Here is a 23,655-nt window from a genome sequence, read left to right as displayed (position 1 = left end):
AAAATTCGGTTATTAAAGATTAATGAACCATCCCTGCCTAGAGAATAATTAATTATACACGCTAGCGAACTCATTACTTATTTTATTGGAAAACGTTATAAAATAAATTAGTAGATGGTAAATCATTCTGCTGATAAAACATTCCAAATAAGATAACGTGCTACGTGTTCGGTCCCAAGTAATTTTCTCTCTCTCTCTCTCTCTCTTTTTTTTTAATTACCATTCTTCATGGACGTTGGGTCCGATTGGACGTCCCAAATAAATTACTGTAATATTCTCAAATCGGAATTAATATTGTCAAATCGTAAAAAAATAAAATAAAAATAATAGTATAATATAATAAAAATCAGAATTCAATAATTGGTTCCACCAATTGTTGATGTGGTGCCGTTGAAGAAAAAACCAGGAACGTACAATACAGCTCTTGAAAAAGAATCTGGTAGAAATTACTCCCTCCGTCCCAATAAAAATGGCCACATTTCCTTTTTTGGGTGTCCCATTAAAAGTGGCTACTTTCTAAAAATGGTAAAAGTTTACTTTAATTAAATCAACAATTACTCACTAATTTGGTCAACAATTGTAGGTCACTTTCTAAAAATGTCAAAATTACTCACTAATTTGGTCAACAATTGTAGCCCACTTTCCAAAAATTACTCACTAATTTTGGTGGGTCACACTCAATTAAAACATAACAATCCCCTTCTTAATCTCCGTGCCCAAAAAAAAGTGGCCACTTTTATTGGAACGGAAGGAGTAATAATAATTCTTTGTGGACTTCTTTATTTAATGAGACGCACTGTGCCAAAACAATCAAAAGGGTCCCAAGAAAATGACTTACAGAAGTAATTTGAAAATGAGAAATTGAAGGAAACAAACTTAATTCATTAATAGTCTGTTTTGGCACAAATTTGAGAGCTTCAATGACCATTAACTCTAATAATAATACAGATAGAGACACCAACCCAAATAATCGGGTTATGCAATTTTTAAGTTGGAGGCCTAGCTCAAGCTAATTGAGGTAATAATTTATTTTTTTTAAAAAAATATTGATTTAAGTCTCATGAATGAATGACGCGCAAACTATATTTTTTGTTTGGATATTAAATTATATTTATTGAATATTTAATTTAATTTAATTTAATTTATAATAATATGATTATTATTTGATTAATGTAATATACAATTTAAAAATTTATTAGTATGTATCTTGTATTTTTTTTTAATGCTGAAAAGAGCAAGCTAGGCTAATTAGATTAGTTAGTTTTGGGCCGGGTTAGTGATGTTGTTTAGTGGCTAATGGAGTTGAGTTAAAAAATTAAAGGTGGGCTCTAATAATTGGTAATTATTGTAAATAAATCGAAATAACTAAGGGTGTCGAACACGGGTAATTCTATTCATAGCCCCTATTTTGCTCTTTATGGCCCCTTAATTAAATAAATAATAATAATATTATTATTTTATCCTTATAGCCTTCAAATTAAATTATTAATTAAATAATTAAAACATCACTATAACCCCCAAAATTAGAAAGAAGGAAGAAGACGAAAAAAAGTTGGAGTTCATGTCAAATAAATTCAAAGTTAAATCCAAAATTATTTCCTCTTCATAGAATCACTACTGTTCTTAGAGCCAAACTAAAATGACTGCATCATATATAAGAAACTAACAATCCAGTCTCCAATAAATACCTTCAGATAAGTAATTTCGACCAGAAAAATATTGCACGGCAAACAGTACAATAAATTATGTACTAATAAATCTTTTCTCGAAACAATAAAATTCTTTAATCAAGTTACGTTCTTGGTTAAATTTCATCATTTTCTTTGAGCAAGCCAAAACAAGAACCAACGAAAGGGCGATTAAATTAAATAGTGTAAAAGGGGCTATTTTTTCATTCGCACGATGTCAAAATCAAACGGTTAGAGATACCAAGGGATATGAGACAAATCTGCAAATTTGTGCAGGGGTCTTGCTCTCAATTTAGATTGATTGATTTTTGAAATTTTTTCTCTTGTTTGATATTTTTGTTACTCGATTAGGTTGGTATATAAACTACACGGCCATAGAATTACAAAAGAAAAGCAAATTCATGAAATATTTAAGATTTAGGGTTATAGGGATGAAATAGTAAATTTAATAATTAATAATATTATTATTTTAATTAAGAGGCTATGAAAAGTAAAATATGAGCTATGAATAGAATCACCCGTCGAACACTCGAACAATTTGAGTTTGAATATTCATATAAAAAGTTTCGGTTAATCAAACTCGAAATCAAGACAAATTCAATAACTGATACTAAACTGAATTGGATATTTGGTTATTTGATAATCGATTCTATATTCAAATACTTGAAAAAATAATCAAAAAAAAAAAACCTCCAACTTAAATCAAAATAAAAATAACAAAATGTGCACAACAATGTTCCAGAAACTAGCAATTGATGATCATATAAAAAATTCAATAACGCCAACATGAATCATAAACCATGTAAAATAACAATTACATTTCAACCAATAATAAGAATTTAAAAATTACTTATAAAAAAATTTATATATTAATATACCTATAAATTTTTCAGTTAATCGATTAATCAAATTTCGTTATCAAGTTAACTGAAACCTAGTAAATTTTTGTCTAGAGCACACACTGAATATTTAACCATTTATCAAAAAATTGGATATTCGATTAACCGTGCCTGATTTTGTTACAGTCTGGTTCGGTATTAATCATTTCTTGTTTTCTATTTGGATAGTTCTAAAAACAATGAGGATAAAAATATAAGAAATGCATAAATTTAGAAAGCAACAAAATATGTATTTTTTTCTTTTTTTTTTTAGAACGGATGGAAATAGTGGAGAGTATTATATAAATAGTACTCAATAATTAAGATAATGTAGGCATGTTAGCTATATAATAACACAAGCTAGAGGCTAGAGCTAATCTCGTATTCCAGCCAAATTACAATTGAAATCATGTCAAAGCTAACAGCCTAAAAAAAAAAATACTTGTAAACAATACTAGTGTTCAAGGCACTTGAGACAGGTTATGATCCTCCCAGGGTTTGTTGGGTAGGGGTGAGCATCGGTTCGGTTCAGTGCAAAACATAACCAAAAACTTAAAATCGAAAACCGAACCGATGCTCAAATTTGGCACCGAACCGCACCAATCATAGGTGCCAAACCGAACCGAAATCGAACCAAAAAAACCGTCGGTTTCGGCTCGGTTCACCGAACCGATGGCAAATTTCACGTCTGAAGAGGGTCGCCGGGAAACTAGAAACTGGAAGAGAAACGCCGCGGCGACATGGACTGGCGGAGGCAGGCGGGGACAGCTAGTCTGGGCTTGAGTCGGCGACGAGCGAACGGTCGGACGTCGGGCTGGAACGGGAGAATGGGAGGAGCCGAAAATAACTACATAATCCATTTTCAACAATAACACCACTAAATCAACAATATTTCAAAGTTCACTAAATAGATCTGCAATAACAATATTGAAGCTAAAAAGGGGAAGCCGAAAAACTTATCGTGAGGGTAGGCCGCACCAGAAGGGGAGTCTGGGCTGTTGGCGACGCGGAGGAGTGGCGGATGGCAGGCTCCAGCGAACGACGACGGCAGCGGGACGGGGACGGCACCGGGCAATCGCGCGACTCGCGCCTGGGCAGGGGCTGTCGGACTCGCCTGGGCAGGGGACGACTGACGCGGACGGGGACAGCAGCGGGCCTTGCGCCGACGATCGTCGGACTGCCGGAGCTGGAGGGCAGGCCGCAGAGATGGCGTGAAGAGCGGCTGAGAGAGGCAGAGGCCGCAGAGCGGCGGGTAGCTGCTGGGAGGAGAAATTGAGAGTGAATTAGGGTTAATTTTTAGGTTATATATTATAAAATAATGATATATAATAAAATATTATATGTATCGGTTCGGTTCGGTTTAAAACCGAACCAAAAAATCGAAACCGACACTGAACCGAAAATTTTCGGTTTTTGGTTTTCAAAACCGAACCGAAATCGAACCAATATTATTGGAACCGAACCGCACCAAATCGGTTCGGTTCGGTTTTCGGTGTCGGTTCGGTTTCTGCTCACCCCTATTGTGGGTGATTATAAGAAGAAAAACTTATTTTTGAACTCTCCGTCTGTGGAAGATGGAAGAAGGGTCTAAAAGGAATTTAATTGAAAAAGTAGGATTGGAAGAAAATGAGTAGAAACAGTTTAAGCACTTTAAAATTTGAGTCTGAGTAAACAGACGAGCAGTATTGACCATGCCTTCTTAGTGAAGGACCATGTGCCAAGCAACCGCCCTGGGAATAGCAGAGGGTGATAATTGGAAGAAGGGGATTTGAAATAAATTGCAGATAATTTGGATAAAGGAGCAGGGTGGTATCCGAAGATCGGCATGTTTCTAATTCCGCCACAGGGGAATGGTATTGAGAGTATGAACATCCTCGGGGATCTCGGGATCCGCCCTCTCGGGCCTAAAGGGAACCTAGCTATATACCCTTGAGGGTTCCCCATGAGTGCCTTACAATGATCTAGTTCGTTAGGTAAAGCGCATAAATAAAGGGGGGTTAAATCTCATACTAGGTCTTGATTTAGCTCTCAGCATTTGAACTAAGAGTAAGCGATAATTTTCGCAAAAGAAGAAAATGGAGAAATTGCAGGAGAAATGAAGAAACTAACTCTGAAAAACCAAAATCTGAAACTAGGAAGTGATTGAAGGAAAAGAGTCAGGAATAGAAAAGAGTACCTGGCTGGCTCTCAGACATGTCGAAACCATGATCTCTAAAAAGAAATTAAAGAAGAAGAAGACGGTGAAGAGGGTAATGAAAAATTAGTTAGCAGAAAATGGAGAGAAGAATTTCCCCCATTTGAAAGGGAGAATGTTGGCCGCGAATCAACGGTAAGGGATTGATAGGGATGCGTGCCCTAAAATTGATAGGTTTTTAGATAATAATTTGGAAAACCGAAGAGTTTCTCATCGAGTAAGTCCAAAACGCCGAAAAGATGTGACACCTACTGTCAATGACATCATCTAAAGGTCAAATCCACCAGATAAGAAATGATTACATAATATTTTTTAAATAAATGCATACTAATAATTAGTCTGCTTCCTCTGAAAATGAGATAAGAGAAATTAGACTATAGAGGAGTGGTTGATGAGGATGAAATTCGGGGCTCTGGTTTCTTGTCTCTAGACAAGACCAAAAGCCCGAATACCTTGTCCATTCTGAAAAAAGAAGAATCTCGCTAGAGCGGAACCCCGAAGCAGCGCCTGAAAAAGAACATAGAGCGGGACCTAATAAAACGAGTACCTCATTTATAAAACCTCTTTAAGAAGTGAGAGCTCGAGAAGTTACTCCCAAATCTCAGAGATGGGAGGTACCTAATCTCAGCATAATAAGATACCAAGTCAACTTTTCAGAATACATCTAAGATTAATATCAGAGAATGGACACCTTGTTCAAACCCATATTTGGGAAGGTTGTACCAGAGCGGAAAAATACGGGTGAAAAGTAAGTGTATGCGGAAAAGAGAGAGGCGCACCTGCAGGCACTTAGTGTAATCGAATTGTAGGCGGTCATTTTCTCCGTTTTTGCACGGAGCCATTTCCATAACTAACAATTTGTCGGCTGATGTGGAAGATGCTCTAAAAAGTAGAAAATGCAATTTTACTATCGCCTACAGTGACGAGGAAGAATAAAAGGATGAAAATACCCCTCCGCATCAGGATAGTAAAATAACTAGATTACCCCTTAGGTCATGCACTCTACAAATAGCATGAACTCCAGTTCGTGAAGGACCTAAGTTCAAATTATTACCCAATTATATAAGAAAAGCTCAGGAGAGATTCTGACCACTCTCATTCAAAATATCCAACCGCTAGGGAGGAAGAACAAAGAGTTTAAGAGATAATAATCAAGGAAGAGGAAGGAAACATCAGGAGATTGCACATTTCACTCCATGTCATAAGTTCGAAACCAGGTTAGATACAAGAGCTAAGTCTTAAACTAGTGTTGGTAAAAACCACCTTCATCAGTTTTATTATTATGGTTTAAATCTATTTCTATCTAACTTGGTTGAGTTTTATTGTTATGATTTAAATTTTTTTTCCATCTTTTCTTTTTTGCTAGTGATTTCATGACTTTGTTTAATGTCATTTTGTATTTTGTCTATTTAAGGCCAAATTTTTTCACAATATGGTTTACTAAATGAAGACATTTTTTGGGGAAACATTATCCTCAATTTGTATATAATCTTATATTTTAAATTCTAATATTTATTCATGAAATTATTGTTTAATAATCAATATAAATGGTTCAAGAAAAAGTTGATGCACATACTATTAAATGCAAAAATAAAGATGAAGTCAACATCTGATATTGGTATATAATCTAATATTTACACAATCTGATTTTGTATTTATTTATTTTAGCTTAAATATTATTTAAATATAAACTTGAAGCCAACATATCCACACTTATTTAAGTAAATATGATTTATTTACTTTTTTTCCTGTCTGATTTACACCTTTCCTCTCCTGTTAATAATTTCATAAAATTATCATGAATCTTCAGTGCTTGAACCTGAATAATTTAAAGATCAATGTAAGTTTCAAAAATTATAGAGAAAATAATGGAGTGTCAAGTTCCAAATTTTCTTATGGAATTGGATTATTTGAACATTAAATGTGGGCTACAACTTTAATTTAAGAGATATTTCAATAACAATTGTGAGCATTAGCATATTATCCGACATGATTGCGAATTTGTGATAGAACTAAAAATAAGAATAAAAATTGCTAATGATCACTTTCACATTAAAAATAAGAAACTTCAGCGTAACAAAAATCTAAAAACTCATGATTCAATAATTATACAAATTAAACAACTTCAACAATTTTCATTTTTCGCAAAAAAAAATATGCTAAATAATGTCTGAAAACTAAAAAAAGAACCAAAAAGCAATTTAAAAAAAAAAAAAAAGACATTTCCCAAAAGGAGATATCACATTCTTTCGTACAACTTAGTATTTATCAAAAATAGGCTACGATCAAACAATGTAATAGAATATACTGCTTCACAAATACTAAACCTAACAAGCAAAGATGAAACACTATCTGATCTTTTCAAATCAAAATTTTGTGGCACAACTTTAACATCTTTACTATGCAGCATCGTATATTCTTAACGATAAGTGTAGCCCAAAACTACATATTGGGGCGGGCTTCTTTGCTCACAATGTAATGGGCTTATCATATAAGCCCAATGGAATGCCAAGCTGCATTGCGCTTACACTTCAGTTTGGGCAGTGTATGCACTCATAAATAATTGGGATTGGAATTTTCTCAAAATTGGGTAGCGCTATACACAATCCCTAGTTTTCTTATATCAACCGCTCCACTTTCTGTGATTCTCTCTGAAAGATGCCGAAACATCGTGAGCCTGTTAAGCCGGTGGAGTCCCAATCGGATTCCGGCGAAGAAGAAGACGAGGAAGCTTCTTCTGAAGACGACTCACAAGAATCGGAGTCAGAAACCGAACAGACGCAGACAGCGACGCAAAAGAAACCCCAACCTCAGATGGCCGCCAAATCCCAGCAGCTCCCGCCACAGCAGGCTCCTTCTTCCTCCGAGGAAGATGACTCCGGATCTGAAACCGAGTCGGAGTCTGACGGACTAGATTCGAATGCGGGGCCACCAGCGTCCAAGCCAATGGAAGAGACTCAGAAATCAAGCAATGAGGCTAGGAAGGCCAGATCCAAGCCAAATGCTCCGGAGCCCATTACTCCAACAAAACCCGCCGCTGAAAAACGCCCTGCTGAAGGTACGGCTACTACTAAGAATACAAAGAGGTTGAGGAAGACCGTCGAAGGTGATCCTTCGGAGAAAAAGTCCAATCTTTTTCAGAGACTCTGGAGTGAGGATGATGAGATTGTCATCTTAAAAGGGATGATCGATTATACCTCCAAATATAAATCCGATCCAATTTGGGATTTGAATGCTTTCCATGATTTTATCAAGAAAAATTTGCATATCGATGTTACGAGAACTCAGTTGCAGGATAAGATTAGGAGGCTGAAGAAGAAATATGAAAACAACAAGAGCAAAGAGAAGGAGGGTAAAGAGAGGACCTTTTCGAAGCCCCACGAGCAGAACGCTTATGATTTGTCGAAAATGATATGGGGGAATGAAAGTGGTAAAGAAAGTGGGGGTGTTAAAGTGGTAGCAAGTCCAAAAGCAAATGGCAGTATGGCCAGCAAAACGGCAAGTAAGAAGGTCAATGCCGCGGAGAGTGAAGATGCGGTGGTTGTGAGTGGTGATGGAGAAAAGTCGCGTGCGAAGAGGCTGAATTTCAATTCTGTTGGTGCGACTATAGAGGAGAGGATGATGATATCTGGTGGCGAGTATTTTGGATTGGGGCAAGGGCTAGAGGGGGAACAAGATTGGCAAAAACTGAGAGTGGAGGAGTTGGAGCTCCTCCAGAAACAGTTGGAGTTGAGGGTAGAACAGACCAAGCTTGTCTTGCAAGTGATGAAGGATCGCATGTTATGAAGGCCAGCCCAGGGATCACTGAGGTGCAGGAAGCTAACTTTTTCTTAATGAATGCTACTGTTATAATTGTAGGATTTTCAGTTATTTTGTGTCTATGCTACATTCTGCACTAAGTATTGGGTCCTGAGTTTATGTTTTGTTAGCATGGTTTCGACTTCGACTCGTTCAGTGTCTATCTATTTCTTTTGTTATCATTATATTTTGTTTAATGTGAGTTGTTACTTTTTATGTTAATTTGCTTGTTTGGGGAACTTTCTATTCCTCATTCTGCTTAGGGATTTTGAAAGTATCGTTATCATTATATTTTGTTTAATGTGAGTTGTTACTTTTTATGTTAATTTGCTTGTTTCGGGGAACTTTCTATTCCTCATTCTGCTTAGGGATTTTGAAAGTCATTCTGCTTAGGGATTTTGAAAGTATCTTTGACAAGCACTGCATGTGGCCTGCTGTGTGGCCTGCTGAGTTTACCATAACATGATTGACACCAATTTTGGAAGAAGATTTGGGCAGCTTGGCCCTAGGCAGGTTGTTGGAATTGATAGTTTCATTAAAAAATATTTCCTTATTTATCATTTCAGTTGTATTGCTTTTTTCCCCCTCTTAGCTTGTGATTTCATAATAACACCTTTCTTCTTGCATTGTTAATATCATCACATAATGGATTATTGATATTTTGAGTAATTAGTATGCTAAGGATCTATAAATATAAGAATCGGTATAATCTTTGACATGGAGAATAATTTTTCATTATTTTGTGCTTGTTACCTGCATAATGTTGTGTAGAATTCAAGTATTGGTGTGCGTTTGTTCATGTTATCTGAATTTAAAATCTGATGATTGAGTGTGTTTATAGAGTTTCATGCTCTGTCCAACTTTTATCAAGGTACTGATATTTTGTTGAACTTGAACTTGGTCAGCCTCTTACGCTTTGCTCTATTCAAATAAGGGAAAATGTTGAGCATCTTATTCTTTACCTATTGTGTTGAACTTGAATACTATCATTTAATATTTTATGGCATTTGTATTCTTGTAAGTCATTTGGAAACTTCATGTGGTCTTTATCCTTCCAGTATATAGAAATGTTATTACGTTTGGACGAATTGATAGTTTGATTTGTGATGGAAGAAAGCAGCGGTAGAAAGTCATTAGGTTGCTACTTGTACATTGATTTTACTGATAGTTTGATAGTTATGTTGTGTTATGTGAAGAAAGTATCTAAAGATGAAAATGGCATTTTTGGAGAAGAAAAAGAAAGAATCATGTAGTATATTGTAGGAGAGAAACAAGTGAGAAGTCGAAAATTGAAGTAAAGTATTGGGAGGGGCGAAGAAAGGAATGTGGAAGATGAGGCAGGGATTGGTTCCGTTCTTGTCTAAAAACACCACCTGCCCTGCAGATATATAATACTACTCAGTCCATGAATAAAACACAGCTGCCTTATCCCACACTTGTTTCTGGATTTTGAGTATCACAATGTTGAATGTTCCCCATGGCAAAAAAGGAAAACACACACACACACTTATGTATAAATGCATCGAAATTAAACCTTAAATCCCTTGATGCAATAATCAGTAAAACGTGGTTCAACAATGAAAATCTCTTCCTCGAAAACGTTCAACCTTTTGTTGTTCCGATCAAATTCAAGAAAACAAGAAGAAAAACAAGCACCAAAATGCCTTGATCATCATGAAATGGAAGCATCATATCATAGGCAGCAATCAAGACCTCTTGAATCAAATCCTTTCAAAACTCCAAAAGAAGTATCATCCCACGCTTAAAACAGTATGCGAGATTTGGTATCAATCGATCACCGGCCATACCAGATCCCACCGCCGTCCCAGCTCCTCATACGGCAGTACACCCGCCGTCCCGCTCAATGCTGCCACTAGCAGGCCCACGGAGATACGTCGAATGTCGTCGAAGCCAACCATATCGACGCAAACGGCACTCTGATCCACCAATCATGCAACGGTTAGCTGCTCTGCTCCGCCGGCGCTGGGAAGAGACGTGAAACACTACGTCTACAATCCTATCACCAAAGAATCCCGGCCCATTCCCTTGCCCCTCGGAGATGTATCGACTGAGGTCACGGCGATGAACTTGGCCTTCCATCCATCAGAGTCGCCTCATTACAAAATCGTCAGCCTCTCTATAGTGAGGAAAACCTACATTTCCTACACTCGGATAAACATATACTCGAGGCGCTGGAGGGTCTCAGACTCAAAGGCGGAGCTGCCGCGCCATTGCGTGGACTTCAGCAGAGCCATCTTCTCAAACGGAGCAATCCACTGGCCTTCTCAAAGAGGAGAAACCTTGGTATACTTGGACCTCAAAAACGAATGCTTCAAGACTATGGCAATGCCGCCGGCTCAGGGCAGCCGGTCGAGGACTATCCGGCGGCCTACTGCTGCTCATCGACTTCCAGGAGCCATACACCAGGAATTTTGATGTGTTCCAGTTGGAGGACTACTCTACCTGGACAGTACGGTGCCACGTCGACCTCTCCCTCGAAACCGCATCCTGTTTCCGGACAGGATCTACGCGCTGTCCGTGGTTTGTGGGAGTGATAAAGATGACCTGTCCTTGGTGATATACCTTCCAGGAAAAGATAGGGAAGGTAAAGGGCTTATGACTTTCAATTTTAGGGAAAGCAAACTGAAGAAAGTGCACTCGCCTATATCTGGCTGCTGGGATTTGAGGCTGTTTGAAGAACAAGGGATCCTCTGATTAGGACAAGATTCAAAGTTTGATTTTTCTCCTTACATTCCTTGCCTACTTCTATTTTCATTTATTGGCTATTATACAGAATATAAGACAAGTCTTACAGAGTGACTTGTATGAAATAGATGGTTTTGTTATGGCAGTTTGTAGATTCCTATATAAGGCATCAACATGCAATCCACAGCTTCCCATGGTTTTGTTATGGCAGTTTGTAGATTCCTATATAAGGCATCAACACAGATGCAATCCACAGCTTCCCATCCCTCTCCTCTACTTCACTGATGAACTTCAAGGTTTTCCCTTCGACGTCTTCCAGAACCCGCAAAACTTTGCCTTCATCGCTGAGCTTAATGGCAGTCGCGTGAGGCTTGCCTCCCACCAACAGGTAGTGCAGTTGCTTGAAGTTGAGGGGGAGATTTAGCAGCGCACGTCCGAACCATGAGTAGGACGCGGACAGTTTTGAAACAAGCCCATTCTTCGAGTGCAGGGCGACCCAAAACTCCCCTTCTGAGTTTCTTCTGATGTTGTCCAGATAGCCTGGTAGCTCGGCAAAAATATTGTGCGTTCCAGCATTAGGGCCCTCAAGCCAGAACCTTAGCACTCTGCATCTCGTGGTCTCGACTACCACGACAAATGAATGATCTTTACTCAGGGCCACACCATTAGCAAAAGCAAGGCCTCGCAACAAAACAGTCACTTCTTTGCTTGACATATCGTATTTCATAAACTTGCCTGTCTTGTCCATGGTTAAAACTGATGACATGAATTCCCTTGGATCACATCACAAACAGAGTCGCAGTTTAGCAGCAAGCATTTCAAAGTTCGTCCTAGTAAAAAGACTCAAGTATATAATGCATAATAAGAATAAGAAATCAGTCTAGAAATGTCAAAAGCCTATCCTTGGTTGACTCAAATGACTTGCAATCGTTTCAAATTGCTCGATCAATGACATTGAACTACACTATGTTCGTTTCTGTATTGCAGTTAAAGCAGTCGGTTCCAAACAAGTGACTAAATTAAGTCTATCCCAAAAATAGATAAGACTACCCCCAAAAATTATAAATTTGAGAACATCAGTCAAGTGTATGTGGCATAGCTATCGAATAACCATCTCATGTAATGGAAAGTAAAGCCATTTTCCAAGAATAAATGCTAACAGAAAGACTTCAAAGCATTAAATCCAGTTACCTTCTGTAGTATTCCGTGCTGGAATCTGTGAAGTAAATCACATCCTTCTCATCATCGATATCCAAGTCATTGGTGAAACGTAAACGCTGGCCTTCTACTTCTGTCACTACCGGGGAAGCCACTCCTCCTGCTGGTCCAACTACATGGAGGCCTAAGTAAGCATCAGCAATGTAAAGATCTCCCGTTTTCTGATGAAACTTTAGCCCCAGTGGCCTTCCACATATGTGCTCCATTGCTGGATTGAACGGTAGAGAACACGCATCCCTTCAGCACAGGCATAAAAATTGTTCCGCCCGATCAAATTCAACTAAGGAGATAATTATGATTACAGCTCGAGTTGCTGAGATTTGAAATGGTTGCTTACAAGCTTCTAACGAGCTAAAGAACTATAGCCTTCGTCCTTGGTCCTTCTTTACTATTTCAATATTGAACATCATTGAATTTGCCCTCAATTAAGCATCAACATTATTAGTTATGATGATTGACATAGAGGATATATAGACTGATCAGAATGGAACTACAGAAGAAGCTCCTTTCTGAATTGTTTTGGTTTGAATTCCTTCTCGAATAAAGAGATTGTGCATAAAAAGCTCCAATAACCACCAAACAAGAGACACAAACCAGTTTCTTATGAGCTCCAATACAAAAACAGAATTGCATGTTTGGATTATAAGCATAAATTTAGCCTCTGTTTCGGAATCTACTTAAAAATCATGCAGACAAAACAAGAGCCTATTTTTGAGTATAATCATCTATAGCATTAACTAAGTTGCGCATTAAAATTCCACAAATTTGATTTTTGAAGCATGATTTCGTCGGGCAACAATACTTAAAGTGAACTAATATCAATTTTGATACAGTAATGATAAAAATGATAAAAGTAGTCACTAAAATAAAATAAAATAACATAAAAAATGTCTCTCTTAAAAAATTTCCCTTATTATTCTTTAGTTTGAATTGATTTTGTTTTTCCTACTATTCACAAGCACAAAACATTTTAATCGTGAATTGCTCGTATTTTAACTAAAACTCACAATTATAGAGCTTTTTAGTAGTGAATTAAAATTAATTCACATGAATTAAAGGGAAAGTAATACTTTAAGCATAAAAATGGCTCTTTTTTTTTCTTTTAAAAAAAAAAATCTTTAAGATTATCCTTAATCTTTACCATAGCAAAATATGTATCTTGATGTATGAACTCATAAACATATTTAACAATGATTATCCACAAATTCAATAATCTACTGAGATACATAATCGCTAAACCCTACTCTCCAAATTCAAAGAGATTCAAGCTCGCACTTGGTGAAAATTATGGTGAGCAAAATTACCTTTTGGATGTGGTGACGGCGAATTCCACCCAGTCTCCACCGTTCCACTTGAGAATGCGACCGTCGGCGACGCCGGTGTAGGGCCCTCCGCCGCTGGGATCGAAGACCAAGCTCTCGGGCCCGACGGCTCCAGCGAGGCGGATCAGCTCGGCGGCGGAGAGGACATCGTGCGAGCCTGGTACTGGCGGCGGAGTGAAGACGGAGGCGGCGGCGATGGCGACCACCACCGCGATCAGTGCAAGTGCTACTGCAGCGAGGATGAGCTTCGAATTCATGGTCGATCGGCTTTGGCTGTGAAAGGTTAATTAGCTTTAGCTGGATTTTCCAAGGTAAGAACCTATTTGTCCAGCCACAAGTCAAACAACATAAATTCTCATTGTTTTTTTCTTTTGCATGGAATTCAAACTCAAAACAAAAAATTCTTACAATAAAGTAATGAATAACAAATATTTTTTAAAAATTCCTCCTGAGTATTCAAATTTCGTCTTATATTTTTAATTAAAAATCCCAATCAATTCAAATTTTGAGGCAAAAAGATATCTGATCAGAATTTTGTGGCATAATTTAGCAGCTATACTATGCACCATTGTATATTCTTAAAGATAATAGTCCACTAAGTATAGCCCAAAACTACATATTGGGGCCGGCTTCTTTGCTCACAATGTAATGGGCTTACCATACAAGCCCAATGAGATACCAAGCTGCATTGAGCTTACTATTCTAATAACTAAAATATGAAAATTGAAAAATGCGTGGAACATTTTCAGCGTGTTGTGTGAAGTTCATAATAAAATGTTTGAGTTCCTGTTTCCATTTTAAAAATAAATGATTATTTTCTAAAGGTTAATGAAGTGAAGCTCGCGAGTTTTGTGGAGTTTCATTGAACATTAATTTGAACTATAAAATGTTACAACATAATAACAAAAATGTACTATCACGTCATCTAAAAAATTATTTATTCATCCATAAAAAAAAAGTGTCATAATATTTTTTTACTATGTGTACTATGATTGATTAGGGATGTTGATAGATAGGCACGTGAATAAACCATTCATCTCCTAACAAATTCATACTAAACCATTTTAGGCTTTAGGTTCAACTATCTCAAAATGAGATATCATCAAATTTCTCTTACATCGCATCACAAATCTAATAGTAACATCCTCTCCACATACATATTATGATATTAAGTATCAATACGATGAAATAACAGAATAAATTATCGTTTCACAATACCCTATCCAATCGGAATCTAGGGCATGTGCCCCGGAAATTTGGTGGGCACCTAAATTGCCCTAACGAGACTTGTTAGGGACAACCTCATCTGCCCCAACACCATAAGGGCAATCATATTATTCCTAACTTGCATAATGGAGTTGGAGTAGGGCATCATGGCCAACTCTAAAGAAAAAGTACTTCTTCCCGATAAATTAATTAATGCAAGTAAAATGCGAACAAATAATTAAAAACAAGAAAACCAACATTTGTTCTGAGCAAGAAGTGGGATTTCTAAAGATTTTGTAGGTGTCCCTTTTAATTACGAAATTAAATACTACACATGGAGACAAGAAGCAATAACACATTTAGGTACAAGGCTGGCAAAAAGATTTTGTGGGTGGCCCAAAGATTGGCTGTTTTTGTGTTAGAATTGAAATGAAGATTCCTAATTTCTCCCCACTTAATCGGGGGACCATTATCAGTCATTTTTGCCCAAAACATCAAGGTTTGGGAAAAGGCTTTCTTTTGTGTTAGGTTTGATATGTTATCCCTAATTTTGTGTCAAGAAATATTTACATGTTAATATATTGTGCTTTAAGTATGTGGTTGTTGCAACGATCATCCACCTCCTGGTCTGGGATGAATGAGTTGATGTGTCCAATCGATGATGTGATACCGTGTTACAAATTAAATTAATCATTTATTTTTCATGACTACGATATAATGTTATCACATTGATAATGGAAACTTTCATTAGCAGTTTGCAGAATACCACTCAGCAGTGAATATGTGATCATCTACTTGTAAAGTAAACATATGTATTTTTTTGAAACACAATTTGTATAATATATAAAAAGGAAGTTTTTTTCCTTCTTTTTTTTTTCTCTCTTCTCCCACCATTTTTTTTACTTTATTTTTTTCTCTTTTCTCCTACCATAATTTTTTAATTCTTTAAGATCATCAAATTTGATTTATGAAAAAAAAATTAATATACATTTTAAATTTAAGTTCGTGACAAGATATTTAATATGGTATATCATCAAAAATGAATTTAAAATGAATAAGTTATGAAAATTTTAAAATTTAAAATATTTTATTTTCTATCTCTTCATTAAAATTTTACAACTTTTTACTAATGTTTGTGTATAAAAATATTTGTTTATTTATTATGAAGCGTAATACTCTATAATAATAATAATAATAATAATAATGTGTAATGTTAGTTTTCATTATCAAAGAATTTAAAATTATTTAATAAGTGTAGTTATCGTTATACTTTATACAAAGTTAAAATTTTACGTTTTTAAATTCGAAATTTTATTGAATAATTGATGTGGATTATTTATTATATTTATAAAATATATTTTGCATGTATTTATATTTTAATCGTGTTTAATATTTATATTTATTTATTTAAGTATGTCATTTACTTTCGATATTCACTATGCATTGCACGATGGGTGTACTAGTTATTAATTACTATAAAGTACTTATTGTTTAAGCGATATTAACATGTGTCTCTCGAAACTCCAAACCAAACAAAGAATCCCTTCGTTTTAAACACACATAGGGTTATTGCTTAAATATTTAGTCAAGAATAAATAAATAAATTAGTATAATGCATTTTTTTGGCAAGTAATAATAATATTTATGACTTAAGAATTAAATTGGAAACATAAAATGCTCGAGATTTTGAAGGTGTTTACTAGAAATCAAGTTTTCTCCTATAAATTATGGTTTAAATAAAAGCGTATAACGAGATATGTAAATTGCGAGGAGAAAATTAAATATTAGAATTTTGAATATGTTTCTAACAAATTAAAAGATAAGTATAGAGTTAAGAATTTGGTATTAACATACGAATGAAACTAAAATCAAATATCAAATAAATATATAAACAGACTCATGCTTGGTGAATTAACTTCATGTTATAGCCAAGTTTATTTCTTGACCATTTAGGCCCATGAAAAAATTAAACAGTTTGATTCGAAAAAGAAAAAAAAAATCATTTTATATAAGTTGGCTTCAAAAGGTGTGTCCTCTACTTAATTAATTTACATAATTTGAAGGGTGAGCGTGGGGGTGGGGGAAGTGGTTAATAATAATATTAAATATGGTTAAGCAAATAAAATGAAATCAAAACAGATCTTAAGAACAAAGCATATCAATTAAAGAAACTAATTGGAATAATGCGAGGTTCAATGCATCTCAATTTCTGGCATTAAATTTTTAAATTACGTATAAATAAAAACAAGTTCAACGGCTCATTTAGACGTATTAACACTTAAACTATTTCCCAACTACTCTTACGAGATTAAATATATAAACATGTTGTAGCAGTTCACTTTATTTATTAGTATTTTTTAAATAAACCAAAATATCATCTCTGGTTTTAAAAACTTTAATTAGTGAGAGTTTCGTGCAAACAAAATATAGTAACATCGACTGATTAATAAGGAATTGCCATTAGTGGTTTATAATTGTGCTTAAGAAAAGTGGAAGGTGTAATAATACATTTTAAAATTCAGAAAAAGATTGTGTTGCAAATGATTTAATAACAGAAGTATTTTTTTTTATCATATAGAAAAATAGCAAGAATTTTCTTTTTTCTTTTTAGAGGATAAATTCTTTTAATTTTCATTAGAATATTCCTCAAAATAAAGTCCGATGCATATTCCCCCCTTTTCTTTTTTCGTCTTTTCATATTTCCAAAACTTTAAGCATTAAGTAGCGCAAAAAGAAAAAGGATTAAAAAAGAAGAGCACCGGGAAATTAAAAAATAATACAATAATGGCTGACTTCAATCCAATTCGATGCCCAAAAAGTCAAAATCTCATCCTTTCCCTTGCTTTGTTCTTTTTCATATTTTTTTTCTGAGGTATCAAATTGTGTGAGGACTTTTCTACTTTAACGAGTCAATCACACCCTTTCCATTTTGCACTTTGATTTTTTGAGACCTGTGAATAAATTAAATAAAATTCAATCTTGTATGGTAAGTAAAATAAATGAGATTTATCATCTTTAGATATGGTTCTTTGCATCTCGGAGTTTTAACTGTCATTTTCTATATGTACAATATATACTCACCCACCCAATCATTAAATCACTAATCTATTTAAATTAGACTTAAGTGTAGTTTGTAGAATTTTGGAGTTTAAAAAAAAAAACTATATGAATTTTAGTTTATTTTAAAATTTTCATAAAGTTTCAATGTTGACCTATGATCAGGAATCCATCGTCCAAAAAATCGAATAAGTTGATCGAATCTTATACATTGTATATTATACACGTTGAATTAATTTGAGATGGTAATATTATATATTTCACATGATAATTCATCGCATTTCACATGATAATTCATCGTTAATTTAACTTTTAATTTCTCAATTCTCGATCGAGGGCTTAAATTGATTCTTTTTGGGAAGTTCAAGTTCTTTTTTAAAAAAATGAATCCTTCCCAGGTTTAGATTCCAAAATAGGTAATGTGATACGAATCTTAACCCCATAATAAGAAACACGTTTTTGCTATATTTATTTACCCTTGGTGATATTTATTTTCCCTTTGAATTAAAATGTGACGATTAATTTTTTTTTAAAAAAATTAATATTAATGGTAGGGTCAAAACCATGATAAATAATTAAAAGTGAGACATATGTAAGGTTCCTAGGGGGTGGACACACTATCTCATTAGGATCTACTTGTTTTTGTTCATGATTTAATGTTCTTGTCCTAAACATGGAGGGACATGAGTGACCATTTAATTATCATCACATTTATTTTGTGAACTTTTTCACCAATTATTATTGATGTGAAAATAAAAGGCGTCGAGATATATATTTGTTTCAATAAAATACTACTTGTATTTCTTATCTTTCATCTAAGTATTACAACTGTTTAATTTAGTGTAATAATTACATTACATCTCTTTCGAGAAAAAGAGGTTACGTCTTATCTTACTACTTACTAGCTTACAGATTTATTATGTAAGTTTTGCACGAAATGTTAATCTAAGTTTTTTGAAAATGTCTAAATTTTGAATATATGAAGGAGCTAGTCATCGGTCACGCTCTTTGTGGTCCAAGGACTTATGTTCAGCACTACCTGCATTCCACAATTTAATATTTTTATTTTTAGTTTTATTTTTCCCTTAATTTAATATTTTTTTTATTATTTTTAGTAAAAAATAATTCACACAACCCTATCTATTTTAAACACTTTAACGCTCTCATAAATGTGAGATCTTTATTTCACTCACAACACACTCAACCATTTTATAAAACATAGTATATCGTTCTCAAATATATAGATGCTAAACTATGGGACAAATGAAGTATATACTAATGTTACACCAGTGCGATACGCTGCAAATATTTATATATAAATTGTCAAAAATTAATGATACATGTTATTATACGCACGCTTATGCATGCGTGCATATATATATGTTTTGTTGTATTTTCTAAATGGTAAATATTGATAACATTAATTTTCTTACTAAAATAATGAATTTGAAAAAAATAAGAACAATAGATTTAAAGATCGACAATCAAATAATTTTTTTAATAAGATGAATAAATTTGTATTTATTTAATTACAAACCCATTCTTAAAATAATGATACTTTAAATCATACAATATTAATTAGAACCATAAAAATCTAAATGCAGATAACAAACAACAATTTACAGACCCTATGGATCTAAAAAACTTAGTTCACAATTTAAAAATATTAATAAACACATAAATTTTATCAATATAAAAATGAATCATAATTTTGAACAAATTCAATTGCTTATGATTCCATTTATTTCCTAGTATAACTTTTGCTTCAGTTACAAAATTTATATTATTGAATGTTGAATTGAATTTTTCTTCATTTGAAGATTCAATTAATATTGAAAATAAATTTTAAAAATAATTTAAACCTAACCTTATTTCAAAAAAACTTACACAGCCTTCTATATTTTGTTTTCAATTTCCCAATCTTTCATCATTGTCATTGAAATCTGCTAATTATTAATTACTCTCTCCATCCACAAAATGTTGTCTTAAGGGAGGGAGGCACGAGTTTTAAGAAAAAATTTGTGTTGTTTATTTAGTTAGTAAAGAAAGAGGTCCAAAAATAAAGAAAAGTGGAAAAAGTTAAATAAGTTCGTGAGTACATAATGAGGCCCACATGTTAGTGAGTGGAGAAGAGGACTCACAAATTTACTAAAAATATAGGGTAATTGGTGTATAAATACATGAACTTTACTCACTTTTTGGAATTTAACATGAACTTTAAAATCTAGTTATAAATACATGAATTTTAAACTTATTTAATTTTTGACCCATTTTTTTATCTGACGAAATGTTGACATGTCAAAATTAAAATTTAATTGGCAAAATTAATCTTCTAGTTGATATCTGACTAAGAAATTTCCTCCCCTCCATTCAATTTATGCAAAAAGCCCCTTTCACTTTTACTTATCTCCAGACCCGCCCTCCATTCAATTTATGCAAGAAACACGAATTTTATTGACGAGAAAGCATAAAAATTCCATATTTCCCCAGATTTTCTGCACCATCCACACTATCACTGCCTCTAAAGTAACTGTCTAGACATCCTAACTCACATAATGTTGAAGGCGAAGACATTAAATCAAGAGCAAGAGAAGCATTACCACAACTCATCTCACACTCTTCTACCTTATTAATCTCGAAATCACTTCCCCGATCCTCGGCCCCCTCAGTTGCACGGAGACAGTAGCCAGCACACCGTGGCCTCACTAGGCAAAGGCGTTTCCTTCACTCTCTCTATCTTTTTTCTGGAAGCACGAAATATATGTCGTCACCCGGTCGTCGTTTTTAACAACCGACGAGACCATCTCAGATCTGGAGATTTTGCGACACGCCCCGACCTAGAAGGAGTAGCTCCCTCGCTCTGAAAAATGATGCAGTCGAATGGTGGTTCGCCGCCGCCCCTGTGATAAACATGCATTTTTACCTCTTGGTGTGTCATTTTTTATGCTTAGTTGTGAGGATTTTGTGTGTTTGATGGTCTATTTGAGCTTATATTCGTTTATGGTCAAGAACTTGTTACTTTCTTGTGTTTGAACGAATTTTCAGAAATAATGAAGCAGAATTTGGAAGAATTGGCTGAAATACAAGTTGTAGTTCGTCTCGAGAGGAGTTCGTGAGCGCAAACGGATCATAAATCTAGCCAAAACAAAATCGCTGCGCAAAGCTGTCAGGAGTTCTGTTTCGTCACGCGGGCCAGCCATGCGGCCGCGCGACGTGGCCGCGCGAGTCGCCGTATTTCCGTCCAAAATTCGTTTTTTTAGCGATTTTGGGTATTTTTGAGAGCTACAAGACCTAGGGCATATAAATACTCCCCAAGAACTTATTCTCTGCAGCTTTTATCACTTTTTATCATATTTTACTTTTCCTGGGAGCTGAGAGAGACGGAGAACAGAGCAAGAGCAAGACTGAAGATTCTCGATTTTACTACGGTTTTTCTTGTGGGATGTTTATTTGTTTTATTGAGAATTGTATTCTAGTTCATATGTCTATGTGTGGCTAGAATTCCTTTTTCCCAGGGTTTAGGGAGTAGACATGATTTGAATTTCTGACTGTTTGATTCAATTAATTGAGATTGTTATTCCTTTTTATGTTCTTGTTATAATTGTTTGCTTTATTGATTGGCCACCAATTTAGCATAATCATAGGTTTTAATTTAATATCGGGAGATGATAATTATTACCTGAACTAAGAACATAGAACACATATATTTAATTCTAAAGGGAATTGATATTTGTGAGGGCGTTAATCCTATGATCTTTTAGGAGTTGCATGTTAGAAGTGCGATCCGGGGACGGTAGCCTTGCATGTAATCAACGGTTTGTATGCCACGGGAGTGGGTATGAACTAGCTTAGAGATTGTCTTAGGAATCGTCTTATTAATTGAATTGAACATGTTAGTTAGGAGAATCTGTTGAAACCTTTGCCTTGGGAAATCTTCTCTTTTCTGTTTCTTTGTTTCGCAGCTTGATTTGTTTTCTTTCCTACTGTTTATTTTTTTAGTTTTAAAAACAAAATTCTAAATTTCCTTTGTCCAGATAGAGTAGAATAATTTAGGATAGGAATTGATAATAATTAGTCTTTGTGGAATACGACCTTGCTTGCTACTGTATACAATTGCATCCGTACACTTGCGGCGTGTTAAAATAAAATAGCGAACACCCTGCTTTCAAAACCCAACGAGGACGACACCTCGTCCACACCATTGCCGCCGATGAATAGCCCCTCACTCAACACAATAGTAAACTTCGATTTGGTGAGGCGGCACAGGGTCTGGAGATAAGTAAAAGTGAAAGGGGTTTTTTGCATAAATTGAATTGAATGGCACAAAAACTTCGTGAAACTGGTTTCACAGGAGACCATTTGATTGAATAGAGGGGAGGAAATTTCTTAGTCAGATGCCAGCTAGAGGATTAATTTTGCCAACTAGGTTTTAATTTTGACATGTCAGCATTAATTTCATCGGATATAAAAAATGGGTCAAAAATTAAATAAATTTAAAGTTCTTGAACTAAGTTTTAAAGTTCATGTTAAATACGGAGTACATAAAAGTGAGTAAGGTTCATATATTTATATACTCCTACCTATTACCCAAAAATATATTATGACTTTTTGTGGACGAATCAAAATGACAAATTAGGACAACATTTTGTGGACGGAGTGAGTATTATCTTCTATATTTAAAAAAGTCAACTCTTCGCTATTTTTTTTACCGACAAAATCAATTTATAATTATTTTAATATTAATTGCTTTAACCAAATTTATTAATCCATTCAACAAACATAGATAAACTATTACTAGTTTGATAACGTTCACAAACATTATTGTACATTATGAAAATTTTATAATTTCCGTTTTAAAATAAACATAAAATAAATAGGACTGCATATTAATTATGATGGACCAACTTGATTATTCGAACTTTAGATTCCGTTTCTTTGATGATAGTTAGATTGATTGGATTGTTTCCTCTTTGATTTGATTTTGTTTATCTTCTGGGTGTAGTCACTTTTGGGCTACATCTATATATGTTGTTTGTTTGATAGTTCTTTGTTTTTCCTTGCTGATTTCTTGGGACGTTGTGACTTTTGGGCAGCGTCATTTATGAAATACTGGTTGATGATTATTTACAGGCAGAGGGTCTGCCTAACCCTCCACTCCCTCAGGTGTTTTCTTAAAAAAAATACATAATATGAAATTGAAATGTCGTAAAATAGAGAAAAAAGAAAATTACACTACAAAAATTGCAAAGATTTTAAGCATGTCAAATTGTCAATAATCTCATCTTTCAATAATAGAAATTAAAAATTTAAAATATTATATTAATATGTGGAAATTTTAAATTCATTATTTTTACCCATTATGTATCAAATTAAAGATCCCTTCAAGATCTTTTGTTTTATATGATGCATAATGCTATTTTATCTTAGGCAAAATTACACGAGAAGACAAGAAATTGTGCAGTGAATGCAAGAAAAATAATAAATTGAAAATAATTATCGAAAAAAATAACTATATTAATAGCTATTACAAACAATATTAATCCCATTTTCAAAATAAATGACTGACTTTATATTTTTATGTAGAGTAA

General features: G+C 34.5%; 2 protein-coding genes across 2 annotated transcripts; one reads left to right on the top strand and one right to left on the bottom strand.

The window, feature by feature from the left end:
- The first annotated feature begins 7,022 nt into the window (after positions 1-7,022).
- LOC131002624 (probable transcription factor At1g61730) lies at positions 7,023-8,780 on the top strand. The gene has a single exon (XM_057929088.1). It carries the CDS (start codon positions 7,419-7,421, stop codon positions 8,544-8,546), a length of 1,128 nt encoding a protein of 375 aa, XP_057785071.1. The 5' UTR covers positions 7,023-7,418; the 3' UTR covers positions 8,547-8,780.
- A 2,493-nt stretch (positions 8,781-11,273) lies between these two features.
- Positions 11,274-14,351, bottom strand: LOC131002634 (protein STRICTOSIDINE SYNTHASE-LIKE 10-like). The gene is made up of 3 exons (XM_057929098.1): positions 13,787-14,351; positions 12,456-12,719; positions 11,274-12,037 (listed from the first exon to the last, which is right to left on the bottom strand). Exons 1-3 carry the CDS (start codon positions 14,059-14,061, stop codon positions 11,467-11,469), a joined length of 1,110 nt encoding a protein of 369 aa, XP_057785081.1. The 5' UTR covers positions 14,062-14,351; the 3' UTR covers positions 11,274-11,466.
- Positions 14,352-23,655: the final 9,304 nt, after the last annotated feature.

Source organism: Salvia miltiorrhiza, chromosome 1 (genome assembly GCF_028751815.1).
Source record: "Salvia miltiorrhiza cultivar Shanhuang (shh) chromosome 1, IMPLAD_Smil_shh, whole genome shotgun sequence".
Taxonomy (NCBI): Eukaryota; Viridiplantae; Streptophyta; class Magnoliopsida; order Lamiales; family Lamiaceae; genus Salvia; species Salvia miltiorrhiza.
The sequence above is the reverse complement of the archived record's forward strand: the minus strand, read 5'-3'. Positions and strand labels throughout refer to the sequence as shown.